This window comes from Macaca thibetana, chromosome 11 (assembly GCF_024542745.1).
Source record: "Macaca thibetana thibetana isolate TM-01 chromosome 11, ASM2454274v1, whole genome shotgun sequence".
Classification (NCBI taxonomy): Eukaryota; Metazoa; Chordata; class Mammalia; order Primates; family Cercopithecidae; genus Macaca; species Macaca thibetana.
The window spans coordinates 116,560,491-116,586,023 of record NC_065588.1 but is presented as its reverse complement, the minus strand read 5'-3'; the positions used below and the strand labels follow the sequence as shown (position 1 = coordinate 116,586,023).

General features: G+C 48.1%; 2 protein-coding genes and 2 non-coding genes across 37 annotated transcripts in view; 2 read left to right on the top strand and 2 right to left on the bottom strand.

Annotated features, from left to right (window-relative positions):
• The window catches only part of BICDL1 (BICD family like cargo adaptor 1), a 718,679-nt gene that overhangs the window by 134,498 nt on the left and 558,648 nt on the right, over positions 1-25,533 (bottom strand). Inside the window, exon 1 of one of the 32 annotated variants that reach the window (XM_050747955.1) lies at positions 6,840-6,843. The exons of the other annotated variants lie outside the window; for them this stretch is intronic. The gene's annotated coding sequence lies outside the window, so the exon portion shown is untranslated. Of the gene's footprint in view, positions 1-6,839; positions 6,844-25,533 lie in introns of those variants that run through there. 32 annotated transcript variants of the gene reach the window in all.
• On the bottom strand, positions 6,704-25,255 carry SIRT4 (sirtuin 4). Of its 3 annotated transcripts, XR_007717647.1 has the most exons (5): positions 14,220-14,650; positions 12,274-12,771; positions 7,373-7,667; positions 7,027-7,239; positions 6,704-6,744 (listed from the first exon to the last, which is right to left on the bottom strand). XR_007717647.1 is itself a non-coding variant. In XM_050748110.1 (4 exons), exons 2-4 carry the CDS (start codon positions 12,768-12,770, stop codon positions 7,087-7,089), a joined length of 945 nt encoding a protein of 314 aa, XP_050604067.1. In that variant the 5' UTR covers position 12,771; positions 24,734-25,255; the 3' UTR covers positions 6,889-7,086. The 3 variants fall into 3 exon arrangements, 2 of the variants coding, with proteins under 2 accessions (XP_050604067.1, XP_050604066.1); XM_050748110.1 differs by lacking the exons at positions 6,704-6,744; positions 14,220-14,650 and adding an exon at positions 24,734-25,255 and having other exon boundaries at positions 6,889-7,239; XM_050748109.1 differs by lacking the exon at positions 6,704-6,744 and having other exon boundaries at positions 6,889-7,239.
• On the top strand, positions 6,781-6,887 carry LOC126931835 (U6 spliceosomal RNA). Its single transcript, XR_007717949.1, has one exon. It is a non-coding gene; the product is annotated as a U6 spliceosomal RNA (small nuclear RNA).
• On the top strand, positions 24,520-24,660 carry LOC126931949 (U4 spliceosomal RNA). Its single transcript, XR_007718046.1, has one exon. It is a non-coding gene; the product is annotated as a U4 spliceosomal RNA (small nuclear RNA).

Sequence of the window (25,533 nt, the reverse complement as noted above, 5' to 3'; positions counted from 1 at the left end):
CGCCCGTCTCGGCCTCCCAAAGTGCTGGGATTACAGGCTTGAGCCACCGCGCCCGGCCATATTTTGAATTAATTATATCTGGGCAGTCGGGTGCAGTGGCTCATGCCTGTAATCCTAGCACTTAGGCTGAGGTGGGTGGATCACGAGGTCAGGAGATCAAGACCATCCTGGCTAACTTGGTGAAACCCCGTCTCTACTAAAAAAAATACAAAAAAATTAGCCAGGCGTGGTGGCGGGCGCCTGTAGTCCCAGCTACTCGGAAGCTGAGGCAGGAGAATGGCGTGAACCTGGGAGGCAAAGCTTGCAATGAGCCGAGATCACGCCACTGAACTCCAGCCTGGGCAACACAGCGAGACTCCATCTCAAAAAAAAAAATTATTATATCTGGGCAACTTCTGTTGGGTGAGTTGGATGATGGTCAGGGTGACCAACTCATCCTGGCTTTAACACTGAAAATCCTGCATCCTGTGAAACCCCTCACTACGGGGCAATCTGTGACAGTTGGTCACGCTACCTAGGAGTGTTGGATTTCCTATTGGTCCTCCTCTGATCCACTCAGAAAAACTTTAGTTCACTTTTGCAAAAGTTCACCTTTATGTATGCCCAGGCATCTCTTGAGGGGTAAACTTTCATTAAGTGAGTTAATGTATTGTTAAATGCTTTGCACAGTGTTTGGTTTACGGTATGTGCTCAATAAATGCTTGGAGTTTTTTGGTTTGTTTTTGTTTTTTTGAGCGGACTTTCACTCCTGTCGCCCAGGCTGGAGTGCAGTGGTGCAATCTCGGCTCACTGCAACCTCTGCCTCCTGGGTTCGAGCAATTATCCTGCCTCAGCCTCCCAAGTAGCTGGGATTACATGCACCTGCCAGCACACCCAGCTAATTTTTTGTATTTTTGGTGGAGATAGGGTTTTGCCATGTTGGCCAGGCTGGTCTCGAACTCCTGACCCCAGGAGATCCACCCGCCTCAGGCTCCCAAAGTGCTGGGATTACAGGCATGAGCCACTGCACCCGGTCAATAAATGCTTGTATTTAAGGGAGAGGTAAGAGAAGGATATCCATTTATGAGAGCACTAAGAGGAAGAATATGAGTTAGTGGGGAGGAAGTTTCCAGTCTTATGTGCCTATTTGCCTGTGTGAATCCCACTTACTAAAACCATGACAGCAGAGCACAACTGCCGAGGCAACTGAGTGGAGACACAACGCAAAGTTATGCTTAAGGCTGGTGTTGTGCAGCTGGGACCGCAGAACCAGGCCAGTGGCAAACTGATAGCACCCACTACTAGTGTGTCACTCTAATGAAGGGTACATGCAAGTGGGTTAGGAGCTGCCACAATGGTAGAAGGCAAAAGACTTAAAGCAAGGAGACAGACGTGAGGAGTGTCAGCTTCAGGAAATACCACCTTCCTTCCTCTTGGGGCGCATTTTTTGGTGGAAAGAATTCCATCTCAGGAGGAAATATGAACGAAGCAAACATTCCAAAGACTCTCCAGACTTGATTTCATCATTCATGCCAGTTCTGAGGTGCGAAAAGAGCCTGCCTTCCCTCCCTGGCTGCCTAATCTGCTCTCCACTGGCCATTATATTTTTTTTGTTTGTTTAAGTTTAGAAATCTTGGGCAAGGCCACTACATTGTAACCACTCCTGGTCTCCTTGGCCAAGTGTACTACTGGTTTTTACTTCAACTTTAGGCTGGCCACCTTTCCCACAATCTGATCATAATCTGCAGACAAATTAGATTGCTAAAAAAAGAAAAAAAACTATGCCAGACGTGGTGGCTCATGCCTGTAATCCCAACACTTTGGGAGGCCGAGGCAGGCAGATCGCTTGAGGTTAGGAGATTGAGACCAACCTGGCCAACATAGTGAAACCCCATCTCTACTAAAAACACAAAAATTAGTTGGACATTGTGGCGCACGCCTATAATCCCAGCTACTTGGGAGGCTGAGGCAGGAGAATCACTTGAACCCTGGAGTTGGGGGTTTCAGTGCACTGCACTCCAGCCTGGGTGACAGAGCAAGACTCCATCTCAAAAAAAAAAAAAAAAAGGAAAAGAAGAAGAAAAAAACTGGAAGAAAAGTCTACTTCACGGCCAGGCGCGGTGGCTCAACCCTGTAATCCCAGCACTTTGGGAGGCCGAGACGGGCGGATCATGAGGTCAGGAGATCGAGACCATCCTGGCTAACACGGTGAAACCCCGTCTCTACTAAAAAATACAAAAAACTAGCCGGGCGAGGTGGCGGGCGCCTGTAGTCCCAGCTACTCGGGAGGCTGAGGCAGGAGAATGGCATGAACCCGGGAGGCGGAGCTTGCAGTGAGCTGAGATCCGGCCACTGCACTCCAGCCCGGGTGACAGAGCAAGATTCCGTCTCAAAAAAAAAAAAAAAAAAAGGAAAAGTCTACTTCAATTCTAGTCCTGGCTCTGACATTATATAGTGTGACCTTAGGTAAATCTGGATTTCAGTTTATTAAGAAATAAAATGGGCCAGGCGTGGTGGTTCACGCCTGTAATCCCAGCACTTTGGGAGGCCGAGGTGGGCAGATCACGAGGTTAGGAGATCGAGACCATCCTGGCTAACATGGTGAAACGCTGTCTCTACTAAAAATACAAAAAATTTGCCGGGCATAGTGGCCAGCGCCTGTAGTCCCAGCTACTCGGGAGGCTGAGGCAGGAGAAGGGTATGAACCTGGGAGGCGGAGCTTGCAATGAGCCGAGATCGCGCCACTGCACTCCAGCCTGGGTGACAGAGCGAGACTCCGTCTTAAAATTAAAAAAAAAAAAAAAAACAAAAAAACTTTTATTTTTATTTATTTATTTATTTTGAGACAGGATCTATGTCACCCAGGCTGGAGTGCAGTGGCACAATCATGGCTCACTGCAGCCTGGACCACCTGGGCTCAAGTGATCCTCCCACATCACTTCCCAAGTAGTTAGGACCACAGGTTTGTGCCGCTATGGCCAGATAATTCAGACAATTGTTTTGTATTTCTTTTTTTTTTTTTTTGAGACAGAGTTTTACTCTGTCACCCAGGCTGGAGTGCAATGGCGCCATCTCAGGTACTGCAACCTCCGCCTCCTGGGATCAAACGATTCTCCTGCCTCAGCCTCCCGAGCAGCTGGGATTACAGGCTCCCACTACCATGCCTAGCTAATTTTTTTTTTTATTTTTAGTAGAGACAGGGTTTCACCATCCTGGCCTGGCTGGTCTCGAACCCCTGGCCTGTCAAATAAGGAAACAAAGGCATAAGGCCAGCGCGGTGGCTCACGCCTGTAATCCCAGCACTTTAGGAAGCCAAGGCAGGTGGATCACCTGAGGTCAGGAGTTCGAGACCAGCCTGGTCAACATGGTGAAGCCCCCATCTCTACTAAAAATACAAAAAAATTAGCTGGACGTGGTGGCGGATGCCTGTAATCCCAGCTGCTCAGGAGGCTGAAGCAAGAGAATCACTTCAACCCAGGAGGTGGAGGTTGCAGTGAACTGAGATCATGTCACTGCACTCCAGCCTGGACAACAGAGCAAGACACTGTCTCAAAAGAAAGAAAGAAAAAAAAAAAAAAAAAAAAAAAAACGCCAGGCACGGTGGCTCATGCTTTTAATCCCAGCACTTTGGGAGGCCAAGGTGGGCGGATCACTTGAGGTCAGGAGTTTGAGATCAGACTGACCAACATGGAGAAACCCCGTCTCCACTAAAAATACAAAATTTGCCAGGTGTGGTGGCACATGCCTGTAATGCCAGCTACTCGAGAGGCTGAGGCAGAAGAATTGCTTGAGCCCAGGAGGTGGAGGATATAGTGAGCCAAGATCGTGCCATTGCACTCCAGCCTGGACAACAAGAGTGAAACTCCATCTCAAAAAAAAAAAAAAAAAGGCCATCCACTGACTGGCCACGGTTGCTCACGCCTATAATCCCAGCACTTTGGGAGGCCAACGCAGGTGGATCACTTGAGGTCAGGAGTTTGAGACCAGCCTGGCCAACATGGTGAAACCCTGTCTCTACTAAAAGTAAAAAAATTAGCCAGACGTGGTGGCGCATGCCTGTAATCCCAGCTATTTGGGAGGCTGAGGCAGGAGAATCGCTTGAACCCCGGAGGCAGAGGTTACAGTAAGCCAATATCGTGTCGTTGCACTCCAGCCTGGGCAACAAGAGTGAAACTCAGTCTCAAAAAAAAAGAAAAAAAAAAATGTATGAAGTGTTCAGAATAGGCAGAAACAGAGTGGTTAGTTGTTGCCAGGGGCCAACAGGTGATAATTGCAGTGGTGGGAAACAGGAAATGACTGCTAATGGGCCCAAAATGTCTTCTTGGGATGATAAAAATGTTCTAGAATTAGATAGTAAGGCCGGGCGCGGTGGCTCAAGCCTGTAATCCCAGCACTTTGGGAGGCCGAGACGGGTGGATCACGAGGTCAGGAGATCGAGACCATCCTGGCTAACACAGTGAAACCCCGTCTCTACTAAAAATACACAAAAACTAGCCGGGCGAGGTGGCGGGTGCCTGTAGTCCCAGCTACTCAGGAGGCTGAGGCAGGAGAATGGCTTAAAACCGGGAGGCAGAGTTTGCAGTGAGCTGAGATCCGGCCACTGCACTCCAGCGGGGACAGAGTGAGACTCCGTCTCAAAAAAAAAAAAAAAAAAAAAAAAAAAAAAAAAAAAAAAAAAAAAAAAAAAAAAAAAAAAAAAAAAATTAGATAGTAGTGATCAAAGCACACCTTTGTGAGCGCACCAAAAAACAAGTCAATTGTACATTTTTAAAGAGTATACTTTATGTTGTATAAATTATTATTTCAAAATTATTTTTAAAAGGGAAAAAGCAATGGCAGATTCTGGAACATTTAGTGTCTTAAAGAGCTACATGTGTAGGGCCAGGCGCAGTGGCTCACGCCTGTAATCCCAGCACTTTGGGAGGCTGAAGGCGGGCGGATCACGAGGTCGGGAGATCGAGACCATCCTGGCTAACATGGTGAAACCCCGTCTCTACTAAAAATGCAAAAAATTAGCCGGGCGTGGCGGCGGGTGCCTGTAGTCCCAGCTACTCGGGAGGCTGAGGCAGGAGAATGGCGGGAACCCGGGAGGTGGAGCTTGCAGTGAGCCGAGATTGTGCCACTGCACTCCAGCCTGGGCGACAGAGCGAGACTCTGTCTCAAAAAAAAAAAAAAAAAAAAAAAAGAGCTACATGTCTAGAATTTGAAAACTGTAATATTTCAAACACTACACCTTAATGTACATTAAAAAATTAGCTTTTGCCGGGCGTGGTGGCTCACGCTTGTAATCCTAGCACTTTGGGAGGCCGAGGCGGGCGGATCACGAGGTCAGGAGATCGAGACCATCCTGGCTAACACAGTGAAACCCCGTCTCTACTAAAAATACAAACATCCTGGCTAACACGGTGAAACCCCGTCTCTACTAAAAAATACAAAAAACTAGCCGGGCGAGGTGGCGGGCGCCTATAGTCCCAGCTACTCGGGAGGCTGAGGCAGGAGAAAGGCGTGAACCCGGGAGGCGGAGCTTGCAGTGAGCTGAGATCCAGCCACCGCACTCCAGCCTGGGTGACAGAGCGAGACTCCGTCTCAAAAAATAAATAAATAAAAATAAAAAAATAAAAAATAAAAATACAAAAATAAGCCGGGCATGGTGGCAGGTGCCTGTAGTCCCAGCTACTCGGGAGGCTGAGGCAGGAGAATGGCGTGAACCTAGGAGGCAGAGATTGCAGTGAGCCGAGATCGCACCACTGCCCTCCAGCCTGGGCCACAGCGCAAGACTCCGTCTCAAAAAAAAAAAAAAAAAATTAGCTTTGGGGCCGGGCTCGGTAGCTCATGCCTGTTATCCCAGTACTTTGGGAGGCTGAGGCAGGTGGATCACTTGAGGTCAGGAGTTTGAAACCAGCCTGGCCACCATGGTGAAACCCCATCTCTACTGAAAATACAAAAATTAGCTGGGTATGGTGGTGGGCGCCTGTAGTCCCAGCTACTCGGGAGGCTGAGACAGGAGAATTGCTTGAACCCGGGAGGCAGAGGTTGCAGTGAGCCAAGATCATGCCACTGCACTCTAGTCTGGGCTACACAATGAGACTCCATCTCAAAAAACAAACAAACAAACAAAAAAAACGCCTGGGCATGGTGGTTCATGCCTGTAATCCCAGCACTTTGGGAGGCCAAGGCAGGCAGATCACTTGAGGTCAGGAGTTTGAGACCAGCTTGGCCAATATGGTAAAACCACATCTCTACCAAAACTATAAAAAATTAGCCAGGTGTGGTGTGGTACATGCCTGTAATCTCAGTTACTTGGGAGGCTGAGGCAGGAGAATCACTTGAACCCGGGAGGCGGAGGCTGCAATGAGCTGAGATTGCAACACTGCACTCCAGCCTGGGCAACAGAGCGAGACTCTGTCTCAAAAAAAAAAAAAGTTTTGGCCGGGTGTGGTAGCTCATGCCTATAATCTCAGCACTTTGGGTGGCTGAGGCGGGTGGATGGCTTGAGCTCAGGACTTCGAGACCAGCTTGGGTGACAAAGTGAGACCCTGTCTGTACAAAAAATACAAAAAATTAGTTGGGCATGGTGGTGCATGCCTGTAGTCCTAGCTACTTGGGAGGCAGAGGTGGGAGGATGGCTTGAACCTGGGAGGCAGAAGTTGCAGTGAGCTGAGGGGGCAGTTACCACTCTGGCCAAGTCAGATACCTGCAAGGATGATCCCACCACCAAGAGGGAGTCAGGCCATTGCACTTCAGCCTGGGTGATAGAGTCAGACCCTGTCTCGAAAAAAAAAAAAAAAAAAATTAGTGTTAGTGCTCTCTTCAGCAGCACATATACTAAAATTAGAATGATACAGAGAAGGTTAGCATGACCCCCATGCAAGGATGACATACAAATTCATGAAGCGTTTCATATAAAGCTGAACAAATTTATTTTAAAAAAATGAGTTTTAATTAAGAATATCCACACATTAAGATACCTAGAACCTTCTATACTTTGTCAGTGCACCCTACTCTGTCGAATGGGAACTGGAATCTGTTATCTGAGAAGGCAATTACCTTTAGCAGCAAGACTCAAGTGAGAGTCCCTGTTCCAGGTTCTGGAACATCAGGCTGTGGTTAGCGTGGGTCTATCAAAGGCAGCAACTCTCCACAACGAGAATTCAGTTTCAGACACGCCAAGTCATCTGACCGTGTGGGCCCAATGTTCAGTATTGCAATCGGCAGCTTCTTCTCCCGGGCAGTGAGGATAAACCTGTAACTGGAGTATACCTGTATGGGTAAAAGACACACATAAGAATGTCTAGGTTCTCTAGCTCTAGAAAAAGTTAAACCAAACAGGGGGTCTCTCCAGGACTCCCAATCCCGCACAGGGGGCAGTTACCACTCTGGCCAAGTCAGATACCTGCAAGGATGATCCCACCACCAAGAGGGAGTCGGCTTCTTTTACACGCTTGTGCACAAAATCAACCTTGTCACGGTTCACTGTGTCCCCGAAGAAAACGACATCTGGTTTCAGATGGCCTCCACATTGAACGCAGGATGGGACCTGAAAGCTCCGGACTTGCTCCTCTGAGAGAAAGACGTCACCATCAGGAGCCAGACCATAGGCCTCAGCACTCCAGGTGGGGTTCAGGACTTGGAAGCGCTCTTGCAGCACCCCCCGGGGAGTCTGTTCCCCACAATCCAAGCACAGGACCCTGGAACCAAGGAAGACGCTGACTGAACAGTATGTCCTTGGGAGGGACAAAGCTGTCAGAGATGTTTCGTCCCCAACCATTTTCAGCCCTTCCATTGCTGCCTTCTTTCCCTAACACACAATCCCCACCCCATTTTAGCCATACTTTTTGGAGACAGGGTCTGGCTGTTGCCCAGGCTGGAATGCAGTGGCATGATCTCAGCTCACTGCAGCCTCAACCTCCTGGCCTCAAGTGATCCTCCCACTTTGGCCTCCCAAAGTGCTGGGATTACAGGTGTGAAACACTGCGCCCAGCCCGTCTGTTTCCTTCCTGTACACTCCTTCCTAACCTTCTGCTATAGCTCACTTTTATGCTTAACATGACTGCAAATGCTTTGCCTGCTGGTTTCCTTAGTGCCCAAACCTGCGTTTTTCCCTCTATCCTTTCCCTTGCTCATCTGCCGCATTTGCCACTGTCTATCACCATCCTCTCTAAAATGCTTCTCCTCCTTGGTTTCCAGGACACAGTATCTCCTGGTTCGTTCCCTTCTCACCTCTTTTTTTTTTTTTTTTTTTTTTTTTTTTGAGAGGGAGTTTCACTCTTATTGCCCAGGCTGGAGTGCAGTGGCACAATCTTGGCTCGCTGCAACCTCCTCCTCATGGGCTCAAGTGATTCTCCTGCCTCAGCCTCCTGAGTAGCTGGGATTACAGGCATGCGCCACAACACCCAACTAATTTTTTTAGTATTTTTAGTAGAGATGGGGTTTCTCCATGTTGGTCAGGCTGGTCTCAAACTTCCGACCTCAGGTGATCCACCCACCTCAGCCTCCCAAAGTGCTGGGATTACAGGTGTGAACCACCACACCCGGCCCTCCTTTTCACCTCTGTAATCACCAGAGCTTGAGCCAGTGTGGGGGAGCATTTTGTGTCTGTTTTTATTTTTTTATTTTTATTATTTATTGTATTTATTTATTGTATTTATTTATTTATTTATTTGAAACAGAGTTTTGCTCTTGTTGCCCAGGCCAGAGTGCAATGGCACGATCTGGGCTCACCACAACCTCCGCCTCCCAGGTTCAGGCAATTCTCCTGCCTCAGCCTCCCAAGTTGCTGGGATTACAAGCATGTGCCACCACGTCCGGCTAATTTTGTATTTTTAGTAGAGATAGGGTTTCTCCATGTTGAGGCTGGTCTCAAACTTCTGACCTCAGGTGATCCACCCGCCTCGGCCTCCCAAAGTGCTGGGATTACAGGCATGAGCCACGACGCTCAGCCTATTTTTTTATTTTTTTAAGTGACAGGGTCTTGGCCAGGCGTGGTAGCTCTTACCTGGAGTGCAATGGCATGATTATAGCTCACTGCAGCCTCGAACTCCTAGGCTCAAGCAATCCTCCTGCCTTAGCCTTCCAAAGTGCTGGGACTACAGGTGTGAGCCACCACATCCAGCCTCATTTTTCTCCTTTTAGTTCTAGTCAGCCATCAGATTATGTTGATTTTCTTCTCTTAAAAGGCCCCCTGTGGCCAGATATGGTGGCTCACACCTTATAATCCCAGCACTTTGGGAGAGTAAAGAGAGAGAATCACTTGAGCCAAGGAGTTCCAGACCAGTCTGGGTAGACAGCAAGACCCTGTCTCTACAAAAAAAAATTTTTTTTGCTTGTCTTTTTGTTTTTTGGGACGGGGTCTTGCTCTGTCGCTCAGGCTGGAGTGCAATGGTGCGATCTCAGCTCACTGCAACCTCCGCCTTCTGGGCTAAAGCGATTCTCCTGCCTCAGCCTCCCGAGCAGGTGGGATTACAGGCGCCTGCCACCAGGCCCAGCTAATTTTTGTGATCTACCCACCTCAGCCTCCCAAAGTGCTGAGACTACAGATGTGAACCACCATGCCTGGCCAAAAAATATTTTTTTTAATTAGCTGGAGTTCTAATTACCTAGGAGTTCTAGGTTACAGGGAGCTATAATGGCACCATTGCACTATAGCCTGGGTGTATGAGCCAGACCCTGTCTAAATAAGAAAAAAAGGCCAGGCCGGGTGCGGTGGCTCACACCCATAATCCCAGCACTTTGGGAGGTCAAGGTGGGTGGATCACTTGAAATCAGGAGTTTGAGACCCGCTTGGCCAACATGGTGAAACCCCGTCTTTACAAAAATACAAAAAAATTAGCCGGGTGTAGTGGCGCGCACCTGTAATCCCAGCTACTCGGGAGGCTGAGACAGGAGAATTACTTGAATCCAGGAGGCAGAGGTTACAGTGAGCCAAGATCGGGCTGCTGCACACTCCAGCCTGGGTGACAGAGTGAGACTGCATCTCAAAAACAAAACAAAACAAAAAACCAACAACAACAAAAAACAGGCTAAGATAGAGGTAAGCAAATTATTTGTATTTTTAGTAGAGATGGGGTTTCACCGTGTCAGCCAGGATGGTCTCAAACTCCTGACCTCAAGTGATTTGCCTGCCTTTCTGCCTCCCAAAGTGCTGAGATTACAGGCATGAGCCACCGCACCCATCCCAGTTTCCTTTCTCTCTCTCTTTTTTTTTTTTTTTGATGGAGTTTCGCTCTTGTTGCCCAGGCTGCAGGCTGGAGTGCAATGGCACAATCTTGGCTCACCACAACCTCCACCTACTGGGTTCAAGCAATTCTCCTGCCTCAGCCTCCCGAGTAGCTGGGATTACAGGCATGCACCACCACGCCCGGCTAATTTCGTATTTTTAGTAGAGACGGGGTTTCTCCATGTAGGTCAGGCTGGTCTCGAACTCCCGACCTCAAGTGATCTGTCCGACTCAGCCTCACAAAGTGCTGAGATTGCAGGCGTGAGCCACCGCACCTGGCCAATTTCCTTTCTTAAATTTTTTTTTTGTAGAGACGGAGTCTGGCTGTGTTACCCAGGCTGGTCTTGATCTCCTAACCTCAAGCAATCCTCCTGCCTCAGCCTCTTGAGTTGCTGGGATGACAGATATGAACCACAGCACCCTGGTGCACACAGTTTTCTTACAAGCAGTTTCCTGTGTCTCTCTTGCTTCAGATGTTCTCTGCCCATGGAAGCCTCCTTGGGAGGAGCAGAGTCAAAATGTTAGGGAATTAATTTCCCTAGAGTGATCCTGGACCCATGAGGGATGAAAGATGGTGAATAAATCCCTAGCTTCAGGGCCAAGCACAGTGGCTCACACTTGTAATCCCAGCACTTTGAGATGCCAAGGCAGGAGGATCATGTGAGCCCAGGAGTTTGAGACCAGCCTGGGCAACATAGTAAGGCTTCATCTCTACAAAAAAACAAAAATTAAATTAAAAATTAGCTGGGCATGGTGGCGTTTGTCTGTAGTCCCAGCTACTTAGGAGGCTGGGGTGAAAGGATCACTTGAGCCCAGGAGATTGAGGCTATAGTGAGCTATAATCACACCACTGCACTCCAGTCTGTGTGACAGAGTGAGAGCCTGTCACACACACATACACGTGCACACACAAACACAAAAGAAAAGAAAAGAAAAAAGAAAAAAAAAATCACCCTAGCTTGCTTAACTTTTTTTTTTTTGAGACGGAGTTTTGCTCTGTCGCCTAGGCTGGCATGTAGTGGCATGATCTCAGCTCATGATCTCAGCTCACTGGAACCTCCACCTCTCAGGTTCAAGCAGTTCTCCTGCCTCAGCCTCCTGAGTAGCTGGAATTACAGGTGCGTGCCACTACGTCCAACAAATTTCTGTATTTTTAGTAGAGACGGGGTTTCACCATGTTGACCAGGTTGATCTTGAACTCCTGACATCCCAAAGTGCTGGGATTACAGGCGTGAGCCACCACAACAGGCCTCAACTTTCTTTTAAAAAAAACATATGTGTATATATATATGTGTGTGTGTGTGTGTGTGTGTGTGTGTATATATATATATAATTTACTTTATTTATATAGAGACAGAGTCTCACTGTGTTGGCCAGGTTGGTCCTGAACTGTTGGCCTCAAGCAGTCTTCCTGTCTCAGCCTTCCAAAGTGCTAGGATTACAGGCATAAGCCATTGTGCACCATCCTCAACTTTTGTTTTCTTTTTTTTTGAGATGGAGTCTTGCTCTGTTGCCCAGGCTGGATTGCAGTGGTGCAATCTTGGCTCACTGCAGCAACCTCTGCCTCCCAAGAGATTTTCCTGCCTCAGCCTCCCAAGTAGCTGGGATTACAGGCATGTGCCACCACAACCACCTAATTTTTGTATTTTTAGTAGAAATGGGGTTTCACCATGTTGGCCAGGCTGGTCTTGAACTGCTGAGCTCACATGATCTGCCCGCCTCATTCTCCCAAAGTGCTGGGATTACAGGCATGAGCCACTGTGCCCAGCCCCAGCCCTCAAGTTTCATTGAGCAATCCTCCGACATGTCCTAGACAGTTGGAGGGTTCCTCACAGGACTGAACCCCAGTGCCCAAAGCAGTAACCCACTCATTAACACACCCTTTCCTGGCTTTCCTCTCTTTTCTGTTTTACATCCTCACTCCGTCAATGAATTTACTGGAATCAACTCCAAAGTAAACAACTTGTTCTGAAATCCTTTTCTCAAGGTCTAAGACTGTGGTGATCAAGACAGCCAAGGTTCCTACTCTCCCAAAACAACACAGGGGTTTGCGTTCAAACCATGTACACCTCCTGCACCTGTGCATGCATCCGTGGAGCTCTGTCAGGCGCCGACTCCCTGCCTTGGTGTGCAAGGCATCCACATTTTGGGTCACCAACCAGTACAGCTTTCCGAGTTTCTCCCAGGTACTCAAAGCCCAGTGTGCAGGGTTCGGCTGGTGGGAGGAGAATTGAGGCCAGCCCACAAAGTTTCTTGCCCAGTACCGCTGGCGGATTGGGGCGCTCCGGACAAAATCGCCATGCTGGATGGGCCTGCGGTCAGTGCGGGCATAAAGCCCCACCTTTTCTGACCTGTAGTCTGGTATCCCCGACTCGGTGGAGATTCCTGCCCCAGTCATTACGAGGAGTCTCTTGGAAAGTGTGATGAAGCGCTGTAACTCTTTGACCTTCTCAGGGTCCAAAGGAGGACTTGCTGGCACAAATAACCCAATGGAAGCTTTCGAGCACTGCCAGCTGGGGTTTGCGATCCAACGGCCTTTTGCTGACTTGAAAGTCAACCCAAAGCTCATCTTCATTCTAGAGAAAAAGAAACCTCATGTGAGAAAGTGGGGTGTTTTTTTCTCATTTTTTGTTTCTTTGTTTGTTTTGTTTTTTGAGACAGAGCCTCCCTCCGTTGTCCCGGCTAGAGTACAGTGGCGCAATCTCATCTCACTGCAACCTCCGCCTCCTAGGTTCAAGTGATTCTCCTGCCTCAGCCTCCCAAATAGCGGGATTACAGGGGTGTGCGACCACACCCAGCTAATTTTTTAGTATTTTACTAGAGACAGAGTTTCACCATGTTGGCCAGGCTGGTCTCAAACTCCTGACCTCAGGTGATCTGCCTGCCTCGGCCTCCCAAAGTGTTGGGATTACAGCCGTGAGCCACCGCACCTGGCCCCATTCATTCTTTTTTGAGCCAGCATCTCACTCTGTCACCCAGGCTGGAGTGCAGTGGCATGATCTTGGCTCACTGTAACCTCTGCCTCCCGGGTTCAAGTGATTCTCCTGCCTCAGACTCCAGAATAGCCGGGACTATAGGTGAGCGCCACCATGCCCAGCTAATTATTGTATTTTTAGTAGAGACGGGGTTTCACCATGTTGGCCAGGCTGCTCTCGAACTCCTGAGCTCTAGTGATCTGCCCGCCTCGGCCTCCCAACGTGCTGGGATTACAGGTGTGAGCCTCCAAGCCTGGCCCTAATAAGTCAGGTTTTGTTTGATTTTGTTCATGTAATTAAGCACACATACACACTCCTTTTATTTTTTCATTTCCCCCTTATTTTAGTTTACCTTCCACTGCAAGCTCTGCTACTTGGATACATCAGAGAGACAAGACCCCTGCCTGTCAGCTTTTCTAGCTGTAACTATATAGGGCCAGGTGCTGTGGCTCACGTCTGAAATCCCAGCACTTTGGGAGGCTGAGGTAGGCAGATCACTTGAGATCAGGAGTTCCAGACATGCCTGGCCAACATGGTGAAACCCCGTCTCTACTAAACCTACAAAAAAATTTAGCCGGGAGTGGTGGCACGTGCCCGTAATCCCAGCTACTGGGGAGGCTGAGACAGAATTGCTTGAACCCGGGAGTGGGAGGTTGCAGTGAGCCAAGGTCGCGCCATTGCACTCCAGCCTGGGCGAAGAAGCGAGACTCCGTCTCAAAAAAAACCCTTTGACATATTATTTGATATAATGCATAAATCCTCTAGTGACATGCAACCCGTATGTAAACATTATTTTATGCTTGGCTTTCCAGATCTGAGATCAGGACCCCGCTTTCTCCTTGACATTCCACAGCAACACGTGAACAGCTAAACAAACACACATTCCGGTTTCCCGAGACCAAAGGGCCAGGGAAACCCCAGCTGAAAACGTGCATCAGCGGAACAACTGCTCTCTTCCAGGTCCCACCAAGGGCAAAGAGGAGAAATAGAATCCCTCACAAGAAATCCACAACTTCTAGAAACCCGCAGCACGCACAGAACACACTTACCTCTCACAGCTCTGCGGACACTTCATACCCCACAGTGGGGCTGTCTGATTACATTTGCATTTTGGGACATGTAGTCCAGAAAGATTAAATTATCAGAGAAAAACTACAAGTCCCATAATCTTCCGCGTCTCGCAATTGACGGCCCCAAATCATCCAGGATCGCCCCCTGTCGGCTTTTTCTGGTCAGAGGTCCTCTGTTAATATAAAAGCTTTTTAATCATGGATTGTTTTCAATTTTTGTGGGCACTTAGTAGGTGTATATATTTATGGTGTACATAAGTTTTTTGTGTGTGTTTTCTTTTTTCTTTTCTTTTAAGACGGAGTTTTTCTTTTGAAAAAACTCCAGGCTGGAGGGCAATGGCACGATCTCGGCTCACTGCAACCTCCCCCTGCCAGGTTCAACCGATTCTCCTGCCTCAGCCTCCAGAGTAGCTGGGATTATTATTATTTATTTATTTATTTATTTATTTATTTATTTATTTATTTATTTATTGAGTCAGAGTCTCGCTCTGTCGCCCAGGCTGGAGTGCAGTGGCGAGATCTCTGCTCATTGCAAGCTCCGCCTCCCGGGTTCACGCCATTCTCCTGCCTCAGCCTCCCCAGTAGCTGGGACTACAGGCGCCCGCCACCACGCCCGGCTAATTTCTTTTTGTATTTTTAGTGGAGACAGGGTTTCACCATGTTAGCCAGGATGGTCTCAATCTCCTGACCTCGTGATCTGCCCACCTCGGGCTCCCAAAGTGATGGGATTACAGGCGTGAGCCACGCGCCCGGCCTATTTTTGTAGTTTTAGTACAGACGGGGGTTTCGCCATGTTGGCCAGGCTGGTCTTGAACTCCTAACCTCAGGTGATCCGCACGCCTTGATCTCCCAAAGTGCTGGGATTATAGGCGTGAGCCACCGCGCCTGGCCATCTTTTCTCTTATTTTTTGTCTTCTTTTCTTTTCTCTGTGCCTATCTATGCTTTACCTACATGGGATGTTTTGATACAAACATGCAATGTGAAATAAGCACATCATTAATCATGAATCTAGATTTGACTTTTTAAAAAGTTTTTGAGGCCGGGCGCGGTGGCTCAAGCCTGTAATCCCAGCGCTTTGGGAGGCCGAGACGGGCGGATCACGAGGTCAGGAGATCGAGACCATCCTGGCTAACACGGTGAAACCCCGTCTCTACTAAAAAAAATACAAAAAACTAGCCGGGCGAGGTGGCGGGCGCCTGGAGTCCCAGCTACTCGGGAGGCTGAGGCAGGAGAATGGCGTGAACCCAGGAGGCGGAGCTTGCAGTGAGCTGAGATCCGGCCACTGCACTCCAGCCTGGGCGACAGAGCGAGACTCTGTCTCAAAAAAAATAAAAAATAAAAAGTTTTTGTATTTTTAGTAGAGACAGAGTTTCACAATGTTGGCCAGGCTGGTCTCCAACTCCTGAGCTCAAGTGATCCAGGCTGGTCTCGAACTCCCAACCTCAGGTGATCGGCCAGCCTCGGCCTCCCAAAGTGCTGGGATTACAGGCCTGAGCCACTGCGCCTGGCCTAGATTTGACTAATTCTAAACATCAGAGTTTGTAATCCTTTTCATTCACAGCGACAGAATCAAGTTCTTACCTTGAACTTGCAAAGAAATGCATTTATACATATCTAAAAAAGTGATAGTTTGTTTTTTTGTTTGTTTGTTTTTTGAGACCGAGTCTGGCTCTGTGGCCCAGGCTGGAGTGCAGTGGCGCGATCTCAGCTCACTGCAAGCTCCAGCTCCCGGGTTCACGCCATTCTCCTGCCTCAGCCTCCCGAGTAGCTGGGACTACAGGCGCCTGCCACCACGCCCGGCTAATTTTTTGTACTTTTAGTAGAGATGGGGTTTCACCTTGTTAGCCAGGATGGTCTCGATCTCCTGACCTCATGATCCGCCCGTCTCAGCCTCCCAAAGTGCTGGGATTACAGGCTTGAGCCACCGCGTCCGGCCTGTTTTTTTTGTTTTTGAGACAGTCTCCCTCTGTCACCCAGGCTGGAGTGCAATGGTGCCATCTCAGCTCACTGCAATCTCCACCTCCCGGGTTCAGGCGATTCTCCTGCCTCAGTCTCCTGAGTAGCAGGGATTATAGGCCCGTGCCACTACGCCTTGCTAATTTTTTTATTTTTAGTAGAGACAAGGTTTCACCGTGTTAGCCAGGATGGTCTTGATCTCCTGACCTCATGATCTGCCCGCCCTAGCTTCCCAAAGTGCTGGGATTACAGGCGTGAGCCACCGCGCCTGGCCAAAAGTGTTGTTTTTACAGTTAATATGAAGCCAAATATATTATACTTGGACTAATGTACTTAACCTGCTTGGCTTCTCCAATTCTATTTATCATCTTGTTTTTTTGTTAAGTTAATCAACGCAATGCCTGTGTCTCACTCCCAGTGATTGTGATCTACAAATTTCCTAATTATTCCTAATGTGTAGACAACCAGAATTGCTGCTCTACAGCATGACCTAAATCAATACATTTATAAGTGTCTGTGGACATAAAGGTGGGCAGCTAGCAGGGACCTTGAAGACCACCTAAGGACTCCCTTCCCCCATTTTAAGATGAATTGGGCTGAGCGCAGCGGTTCCCACCTGTAATCCCAACACTTTGGAAGGCCAAGGCAGGAGGATCACTTGAGCTCAAAAGTTTGAGACCAGCCTGGGCAACATAGTGAGACCCAATCACTACAAAAATAAACAAAATTAGCCGGGTGTGGTGGTATGTGCCTGTAGTCCCAGCTACTCAGGAGGCTCAGGTGGGAGGATCACTTGGAGCCCAGGAGATCGAGGCTGCAGTGAGCCATAATTGTGCCACTGCACTTCAGCCTGGATGACAAAGTGAGATCCCATCTCTTTAAAAAATAATAATAATAAGTAAAGATGGCCGGGCGCGGTGGCTCAAGCCTGTAATCCCAGCACTTTGGGAGGCCGAGGCGGGCGGATCACGAGGTCAGGAGATCGAGACCATCCTGGCTAACACGGTGAAACCCCGTCTCTACTAAAAATACAAAAAGAAATTAGCCGGGCGTGGTGGCGGGCGCCTGTAGTCCTAGCTACTCTGGAGGCTGAGGCAGGAGAATGGCGTGAACCCGGGAGGCGGAGCTTGCAGTGAGCCGAGATCACGCCACTGCACTCCAGTCTGGGCGACAGAGCTAGACTCCGTCTCAAAAAATAATAATAATAATAATAATAATAATAATAAGTAAAGATGAACTGAAGTGCAGAGAAGTAATATGGAAGCTTGAGAAAGAGTTTCTAGGTTTTTGGTTCTATCGTTGTATCTTTGGAGGTAATATCGGTAAAATGACCATTTACTAGTTTGGGATGTGAGACAAACGTAAGAAGCCATGTTTGCTCATTTCTGCTTTTTTTTTTTTTGAGACAGGATCTCGTTCTGTCACCCAGGCTGGAGTGCAGTTGTGACACCACAGCTCACTGCAGTTTCTACTTCCCAGGCCCAAGGGATCCTCCGACCTCAGCCTCTCAAGTAGCTGAGATCACAGGCATCCACCACCCCGCCCAGCTAAATTTTGTTAGTTTTTATTTTTGTTGAGACGGGGTCTCACTATGTTGCTCAGGCTGGTCTCAAACTCCTGAACGCAAGGAAAGCTCTCGCCTTGGCGTCCCAAAGCACTGGGATTACAGGTGCGAGCCACCATGCCGGGCCCGCTTATTTTGACTTGCCAGCATCATTTCATGAAGCCTCTGACTCTGTGACAACATGCAGCTCTCCAGAAAGATGCTTTGAAAACAAAACAGAATAGAGCACATGGCCTTCCATGTCTCTTGTGAGTCACTATATTCATTAAAAGATAAATTACAGGCCGGGCACGGTGGCTCACACCTGTAATCTCAGCACTTTGGGAGGCCAACGAGGGTGGATCACCTGAGGTCAGGAGTTCGAGACCAGCCTGCCCAACATGGTGAAACCCTGTCTCTACTAAAAATACAAAAAATTAGCCAGGCGTGGTGGCGGGCGCCTGTAATCCCAGCTACTCGGGAAGCTGAGGCAGGAGAATCACTGGAACCCGGGAGGCGGAGGTTGCAGTGAGCTGAGATTGCACCACTGCTTTCCAGCCTGGTGACAGAACAATACTCCATCTCAAATAATAATAATAATAATAATAGGGCCGGGCATGAGCCACTGCACCGAGCCACTTTAATTATTTAAAAGCTTATTTTTTTATTCTGGGGACATGGTCTCACTCTGTCACCTAGGCGGGAGTGCAGTGGCACAATCACTGTTCACTACAGCCTCAACCTCTTGGATTCAAACCATCCTCCCACCTCAGCCTCCTGAGTAGCTGGGACTACAGGTAGGCCACCACGCCCAGCTAATTTTTGTATTTTTTTTTGTAGAGACGGGGTTTTTCACCATGTTGCCCAGGCTGGTCTCAAACTCCTGGGCTCTAGGCTTTCCAAAGTGTTGTGATTACGGGAGTGAGCTACTGCGCCTGGCCGATTCTTTTTTTCCTTAGTGGAAAGAGAGTAGTAGCTCCAGCAACAGCGAAAGTCAGTAGTTGTAGGACCTACTAGGCGGGGAAACTCATCTGACAGCCCCCCTCCTTTTTTTTTTTTTTTTTTTTTGAGACGGAGTTTCACTCTTGTTGCCCAGGCTGGAGTGCAATGGCGCCATCTTGGCTCACTGCAACCTCTGCCTCCCAGGTTCAAGCGATTCTCCTTCCTCAGCCTCCGTAATAGCTGGGATTACAGGTATGAGTCACTGTGCCCGGCCACCCCCTTTTTTTTTTTCAAGGCTGCAGTGAGCCATGATCCTGTGACTGCACTCCAGCCACTGACAGCCCTTTCTGCATTAGTTAACCTGACCACATCTGCTGAAAGAACCAGAAGCTAGACTGAAATTTTCGTTGTCAAAAAAATTATAATCCCCCCAAAATTTAAAAATTAAAATCCAGCACATTTTCTGCACACATTTTCTGAGTATTTGATCATAACTTTAAAAAATGTGAAAACAGTGACATTCTCCTTCCCCACCCACCAATTTTACTATGAAAAAGTTCAAACCTATGTCATTTTTTCAGTTCTCCAGGTGGAATGACCATCACTAATAGAGACTGGTCGGGAATTCTATTGTGCTTCTAGGCCCCCAAAAATCTCATGCTCTGAGGAAACGTTAGCTGAGTTTTCAATTTTTCTCATAGCGCTGGAAAATCATCTCTGGAAGGTGAAGTCATCCAAGTCTGTTTTGTTTTGTTTTCTTTCTTTTCTTTCCTTCATTCCTTCTTTCCTTTCTTCCTTCCTTCCTTCCTTTCTTCTCTCCCTCCCTCCCTTTCTCCCTCCCTTCCTTCCTTCTTTCTTTCTAATTTTTTGTATGCTTTTTTTTTATTTGTTTCTATTTCTTTCTTTCTTTTTTTTTTTTTTTTTGTCATCCAAGTCAGCTGGTGAAACACACAATTTCACTTCATAGCTACTGAGAGAGGGTAATGGGCCATGCATTCTAGAATTCTCAAGGGCTGGGAAGTTCCTTTGATACCCTCATGGGATTAGGATTAGGGCTTTAGTCTTTTTCTCTTTTTTTTTTTGAGATGGAGACTCCAGTCTGTCACCCAGGCTGGAGTGCAGTGGCACAATCTCAGCTCACTGAAACCTCTGTCTCCTGGGTTCAAGCGATTCTCCTACGTCAGCCTCCCGAGTAGCTGGGATTACAGGTGCCCACCATCATGCCCAGCTAATTTTTTTTTTTTTTTTTGTATGTTTAGTAGAGATGAGATTTCACCATCTTGGCCAGGCTGGTCTTGAACTCCTGACCTTGTGATCCACCCGCCTTGGCCTCCCAAAGTGCTGGGATTACAGGCGTGAGCCACCGCGCCTGGCCTAGTCTTTTTCTCACAACTCCACCCCACCCAGAATTAATGACTGTATCCTTGACTGGATGATCAAAGTAAAATAATCTAAATTCTTTTCTTTTTTTTTTTTTTTCTACTGATTTTCCCTACCCTAGCAGGTGTTGGGAAAATCAGTATCCAGGCTGTGACTTAAATAAGTAGTTGGCTGCAGTGGCTCATGCCTGTAATCCCACCCTTTGGGGAGGCTGAGGCGGGCGGATCACTTGAGCCCAGGAGTTGGAGACCAGCATGGACAACATGGTGAAACCCCACATCTACAAAAAATACAGAAAAATTAGCTGGGCGTGGTGGTGTGTGCCTGTTGTCCCAGCTACCTAGGAGGCTGTGGTGGGAAGATCGCTTGAGCCCAGGAGGTTTAGGCTGCACTGAGCCATGATTGTGCCCGTGTGCTCCAACCTAGGCGACTGAGAACATGTCTCAAAAAAAAAAAGAAAGAAAGAACCACACAACACATCAGCATCAAACAGGCCTTTTAAAATGTCATTTTTGTATATAGATGATGAGTACATGAATGTTCACTGAGGAATTCTTTGAACATTTGTGTTTAAAATTTTTTATAATAAAATGTTGGAGGAAATGTTACTTTCTTGGGGACTACTATTTGCATCTTAACGAGTAAAAAAACCCAAATAAATGTATTTCAGAGCATATAATTCAGTGAGGAAACAAGTTTAGATGTAGGTTTCTTTTTTTTTTTGAGATGGAGTCTCGCTCTCTGTTGCTCAGACTGGAGTGCAGTGGCATGATCTCAGCTCACTGCAACCTCTGCCTCCCAGGTTCAAGCGATCCTCCTGCCTCAGCCCCCCTAGTAGCTGGGTTAATTTTGTATTTTGTATTTACAGGGGTGTCGCCATGTTGCCAGGCTGGTCTTGAACTCCTGGCCTCAGGTGATCCACCCACCTTGGCCTCCCAAAGTGTTGGGATTACAGCAGTGAGCCACCACACGTAGACGAGATGTAGGTTTCTTTTTTTTTTTTTTTGAGATGGAGTCTTGCTCTGTTGCCCAGGCTGGAGTGCAGTGGCGCGATCTCCGCTCACTGCAAGCTCCGCTGCCTCCAGGGTTCACGCCATTCTCCTGCCTCAGCCTCCCGAGAAGCTGGGACCACAGGTGCCCGCAACCATGCCCGACTAATTTTTTTGTATTTTTTAGTAGGGACGGGGTTTCACCATGTTTGCCAGGATGGTCTCGATCTCCTGACCTTGTGATCCGCCCGCCTCGGCCTCCCAAAGTGCTGGGATTACAGGCGTGAGCCACCGCGCCCCGCCCAGATGTAGGTTTCTAACAGCTTTCTACATCCTGAAGGAAAAAAGGCAGTGAGGGTGAAAGTTGCTTCAAATTTTAGATACTGTGAACATTTCTGTGGAAATAAATCCTTATTCTTTCAGCCTCTTTTTGAATTACAGTGTTCAAAGAAAACCCTTTTGAATTAACATATGATCCAGCAATTTTACTTCTAAGTATATGCACCAAAGAATAGAAAACAGGGGCCGGGTGTGGTGGCTCACACCTGTAATCCTAGCACTTTGGGAGTCCGAGGCAGGCAGATCACCTGAGGTCAGGAGTTCGAGACCAGCCTGACCAACATGGAGAAACCCCGTCTCTACTTAAAAAAAAAAAAAATTTATATATATATATATATATATAAAATTAGCCGAGCATGGTGGCGCATGCCTGTAATCCCAGCTACTCGGGAGGTTGAGGCAGGAGAATCTTTTGAACCCAGGAGGCAGAGGTTGCAGTGAGCTGAGATTGCGCCATTGCAGTCCAGACTGGGTAACAAGAGTGAAACTCAGTCTCAAAAAAAAAAAAAAAAAGGAAAATAGGAACTTAAGCTGATATTTGCACACCAATAGCAGCATTATTCCCATAGACAAAAGGTGGAAACCAGCAATGTCCATCTAAGAATAAATGGATAGGACAGGCGCAGTGGCTCAGCACTTTGGGAGGCTGAGGCAGGCGGATCACTTGAGGTCAGGAGCTTGAGACCAGCCTGGCCAACATGGTGAAACCCTGTCTCTACTAAAAATACAAAAATTAGCCAAGCGTGGTGGCGTGCACCTGTAATCTCAGTTACTCAGGAGGCTGAGACAGAATTGCTTGAAACCGGGAGGCGGAGGTTGCAGTGAGCGGAGACTGAGCCACTGCACTCCAGCTTGGGCAACAGAGCCAGACTCTCTCTCAAAAAAAAAAACTGGGCCAGGCGCGGTGGCTCAAGCCTGTAATCCCAGCACTTTGGGAGGCCGAGACGGGCGGATCACGAGGTCAGGAGATCGAGACCATCCTGGCTAACACGGTGAAACCCCGTCTCTACTAAAAAATACAAAAAACTAGCCGGGCGAGGTGGCGGGCGCCTGTAGTCCCAGCTACTCGGGAGGCTGAGGCAGGAGAATGGTCTAAACCCGGGAGGCGGAGCTTGCAGTGAGCTGAGATCCGGCCACTGCACCCCAGCCTGGGCGACAGAGCAAGACTCTGTCTCAAAAAAAAAAAAAAAAAAAAAAAAACTGGATAAACAGTTGGCCTGGGTGGCAGCTCATGCCTATAGTTCCAGCACTTTGGGAGGCCAAGATGGGAGGATCGCTTGAGCCCAGGAGTTTGAGACCAGCCTGAGCAACATGATGAGATCCTGTCTTTACGAAAAATATGCAAATTAGCCAGCTGAAGTGGGAGCAGGATCACTTGAGGCCTGGAAGCAGAGGTTGAAGTGAGCTGAGATTGCGCCACTGCATTTCATCCTGGGCGACAAAGCCAAAAGCTGTCTCAAAAACGAATGAATGGGACCGGCCACGGTGGTTCATGGCTGTAATCCCAGCACTTTGGGAAGCTGAGGTGGGTGGATCACCTGAGGTCAGGAGTTCAAGACCAGCCTGACCAACATGATGAAACCCCATCTCGGAGGGATGCGGTGGCTCACGCCTGTAATCCCAGCACTTTGGGAGGCCGAGGCAGGCGGATCATGCGGTCAGGAGATGGAGACCATCCTGGCTAACACGGTGAAACCCCGTCTCTACTAAAAATACAAAAAATTAGCCAGGCCTGGTGGCGGGCGCCTGTAGTCCCAGCTACTTGGGAGGCAGAGGCAGGAGAATGGTGTGAACCCGGGAGGCGGAGCTTGCAGTGAGCAGAGATCGCGCCACTGCACTCCAGCCTGGGCAACAGAGCCAGACTCCGTCTCAAAAGAAAGAAAGAAAGGAAGAAAGAAACCCCGTCTCTACCAAAAATACAAAAATTAGCTGGGCGTGGTGTCAGGCACCTGTAATCCCAGCGCCTCGGGAGGCTGAGGCAGGAGAATCACTTGAACCCAGGAGGCAGAGGTTGATCTCGCCATTGCGCTCCAGCCTGGGCAACAAAAGCAAAACTTCGTCTCAAAAAAAAAAAGAATAAATGGGGTGGGTGCGGTGGCTCACACCTGTAATTCCAGCACTTTGGGAGGCCGAGGCGGGCAGATCACCTGAGGTCAGGAGTTTGAGACCAACCTGGCCAACATGGTGAAATCCCGTCTCTACTAAAAATACAGAGTGGTGGCGGGCACCTGTAATCCCAGCTACTTGGGAGACTGAGGCAGGAGAATCGCTTGAATCCGGGAGGCAGAGGTTGCGGTGAGCCGAGATCATGCCACTGCACTCCAGCCTGGGCAACAAGAGCAAAAACTCCATCTCAAAATAAAAAAGGATAAACATCTCATACAATGAAATATGATTCAGCCATAAAATTAATGAATTCCTGATACATACTACAACATGGATTAACCTTAAAAACATTATTCTGAATGAAATAGGTCTGACCCCAAAGGGCAAATATTGTATGATTCCATTTATATATATAAAGTACTCACAAACTAATAGAGATAGAAAGTAGAAAAGAGGTTGCCACGGGCTGGAGGAGAAGGGAACAGGAAGCAAAGGTTTAATGGGTACAGAGTCTCAGTTTCCACCCTTGGGCATGGAAGATAAAGTTCTGGATGTAAGTAGTGGTGATGGTTGCACAACAATGTGAATATATTCTATGCCAGTGAATTTACACTTAAAGGTTAAAATGGTAAATTTTATGTATACTTTGGCACAATTTTTTAAAAAGTCTCAAAATAATAATAATAATAATCGTCTTTGGAGAAGTCAGTTACACTGAATCTGGAGCCAAGTGAACGGAACCCTGACTTAGATCCCTTTTCTCTCAACAGCCCCTAGCAGTCTCTGAATTAAGTCTATTAGCATGTTCCTCCCATAATGCTTTGCTCCATATCCACAGAAACCTAGTTAACTGAAATCAGCAACAATATGCAGAAACCACCTACGTAGCTCAGAAACATCTTCCTAAGATGGCATAATTTTCAAGCAAGCAATAAGTGAAGATTTTTCCATAGGCCCTAAACTCACCTTTGCGAAATAGGAAACTGGCTTATTGGGAGTGATGACGAGGGGGCGGCACTCGATAGCTTTGCGCAGTGGCAGTATCGTAGCCAATGAGGTTTATCCGAGGCGCGATTATTGCTAATTGAAAACTTTTCCCAATACCCCGCCGTGACGACTTGCAATATAGTCGGCATTGGCAATTTTTGACAGTCTCTACGGAGACTGAAAATAGAGGTGTTTAAAAAGATAGATATTTGTGACCATGGTAAAGCTCAGTGTTAAATGTAACCCTTACCTGTCAAGTGGTTTTAGTTTCTGGAAGTGGGAGTTGCTGTTGCGATTGTTTTTACTCTTCAAGGTAAATTCGCGGTTCTTTCCTGCTGGCTGTTGCTTTCTTTCGCGCTGTTTTTTTGCTTTTGGGACGAAGTCTCACTCCATCGCTCAGGCTGGAGTGCACTGGCGTGATCTCCGCTCGCTGCAACCTCTGCCGCCCGGGTTCAAGAGATTCTCGTGCCTCAGCTTCCCGACTAGTAGGATTACAGGCGCCTGCCACCGCACCCCGCTAATTTTTTTGTATTTTTAGTAGAGACCCCGTTTCACCATCTTGGCCAGGCTGGTCTTGAACTCCTGACCTCGTGATTCACTCGCCTGGGCCTCCCAGAGTGCTGGGATTACAGGCGTGAGCCGCCGCGCCCAGCCGTGTTCTCCAGATTTTGTCCCAGTAACGTCTTAAAATTATTCCCAACTCTCCCACCCTGCTGTTTCCGCACCCCCGAGCACAGCTAGTCGTCCCTCTGCGCCCTCCAGCTTACTTTCCCGCTGCTCACTCTCCTCGCTCAAAATTCGAGTCTCAACCGAGTCAGCTCTGTGACGTCACGTTGATTTGCATAAGATTCCCCAGCGTCCCAAGCGAATGTTCTTATTATTTCCAAAATCTGAAGTTTGACACGAGATGTTCCAACAACAAGAAACCTCCCACGCAGATGGGCCTTAAATACGGCTGGTGGAGTGGGAACACGTCGTATCCACGGACACACTGGCAGGTACTCACCCTCAATGTAATGGGAGACATCATCCGTGGGGGAGTGAGGCGCG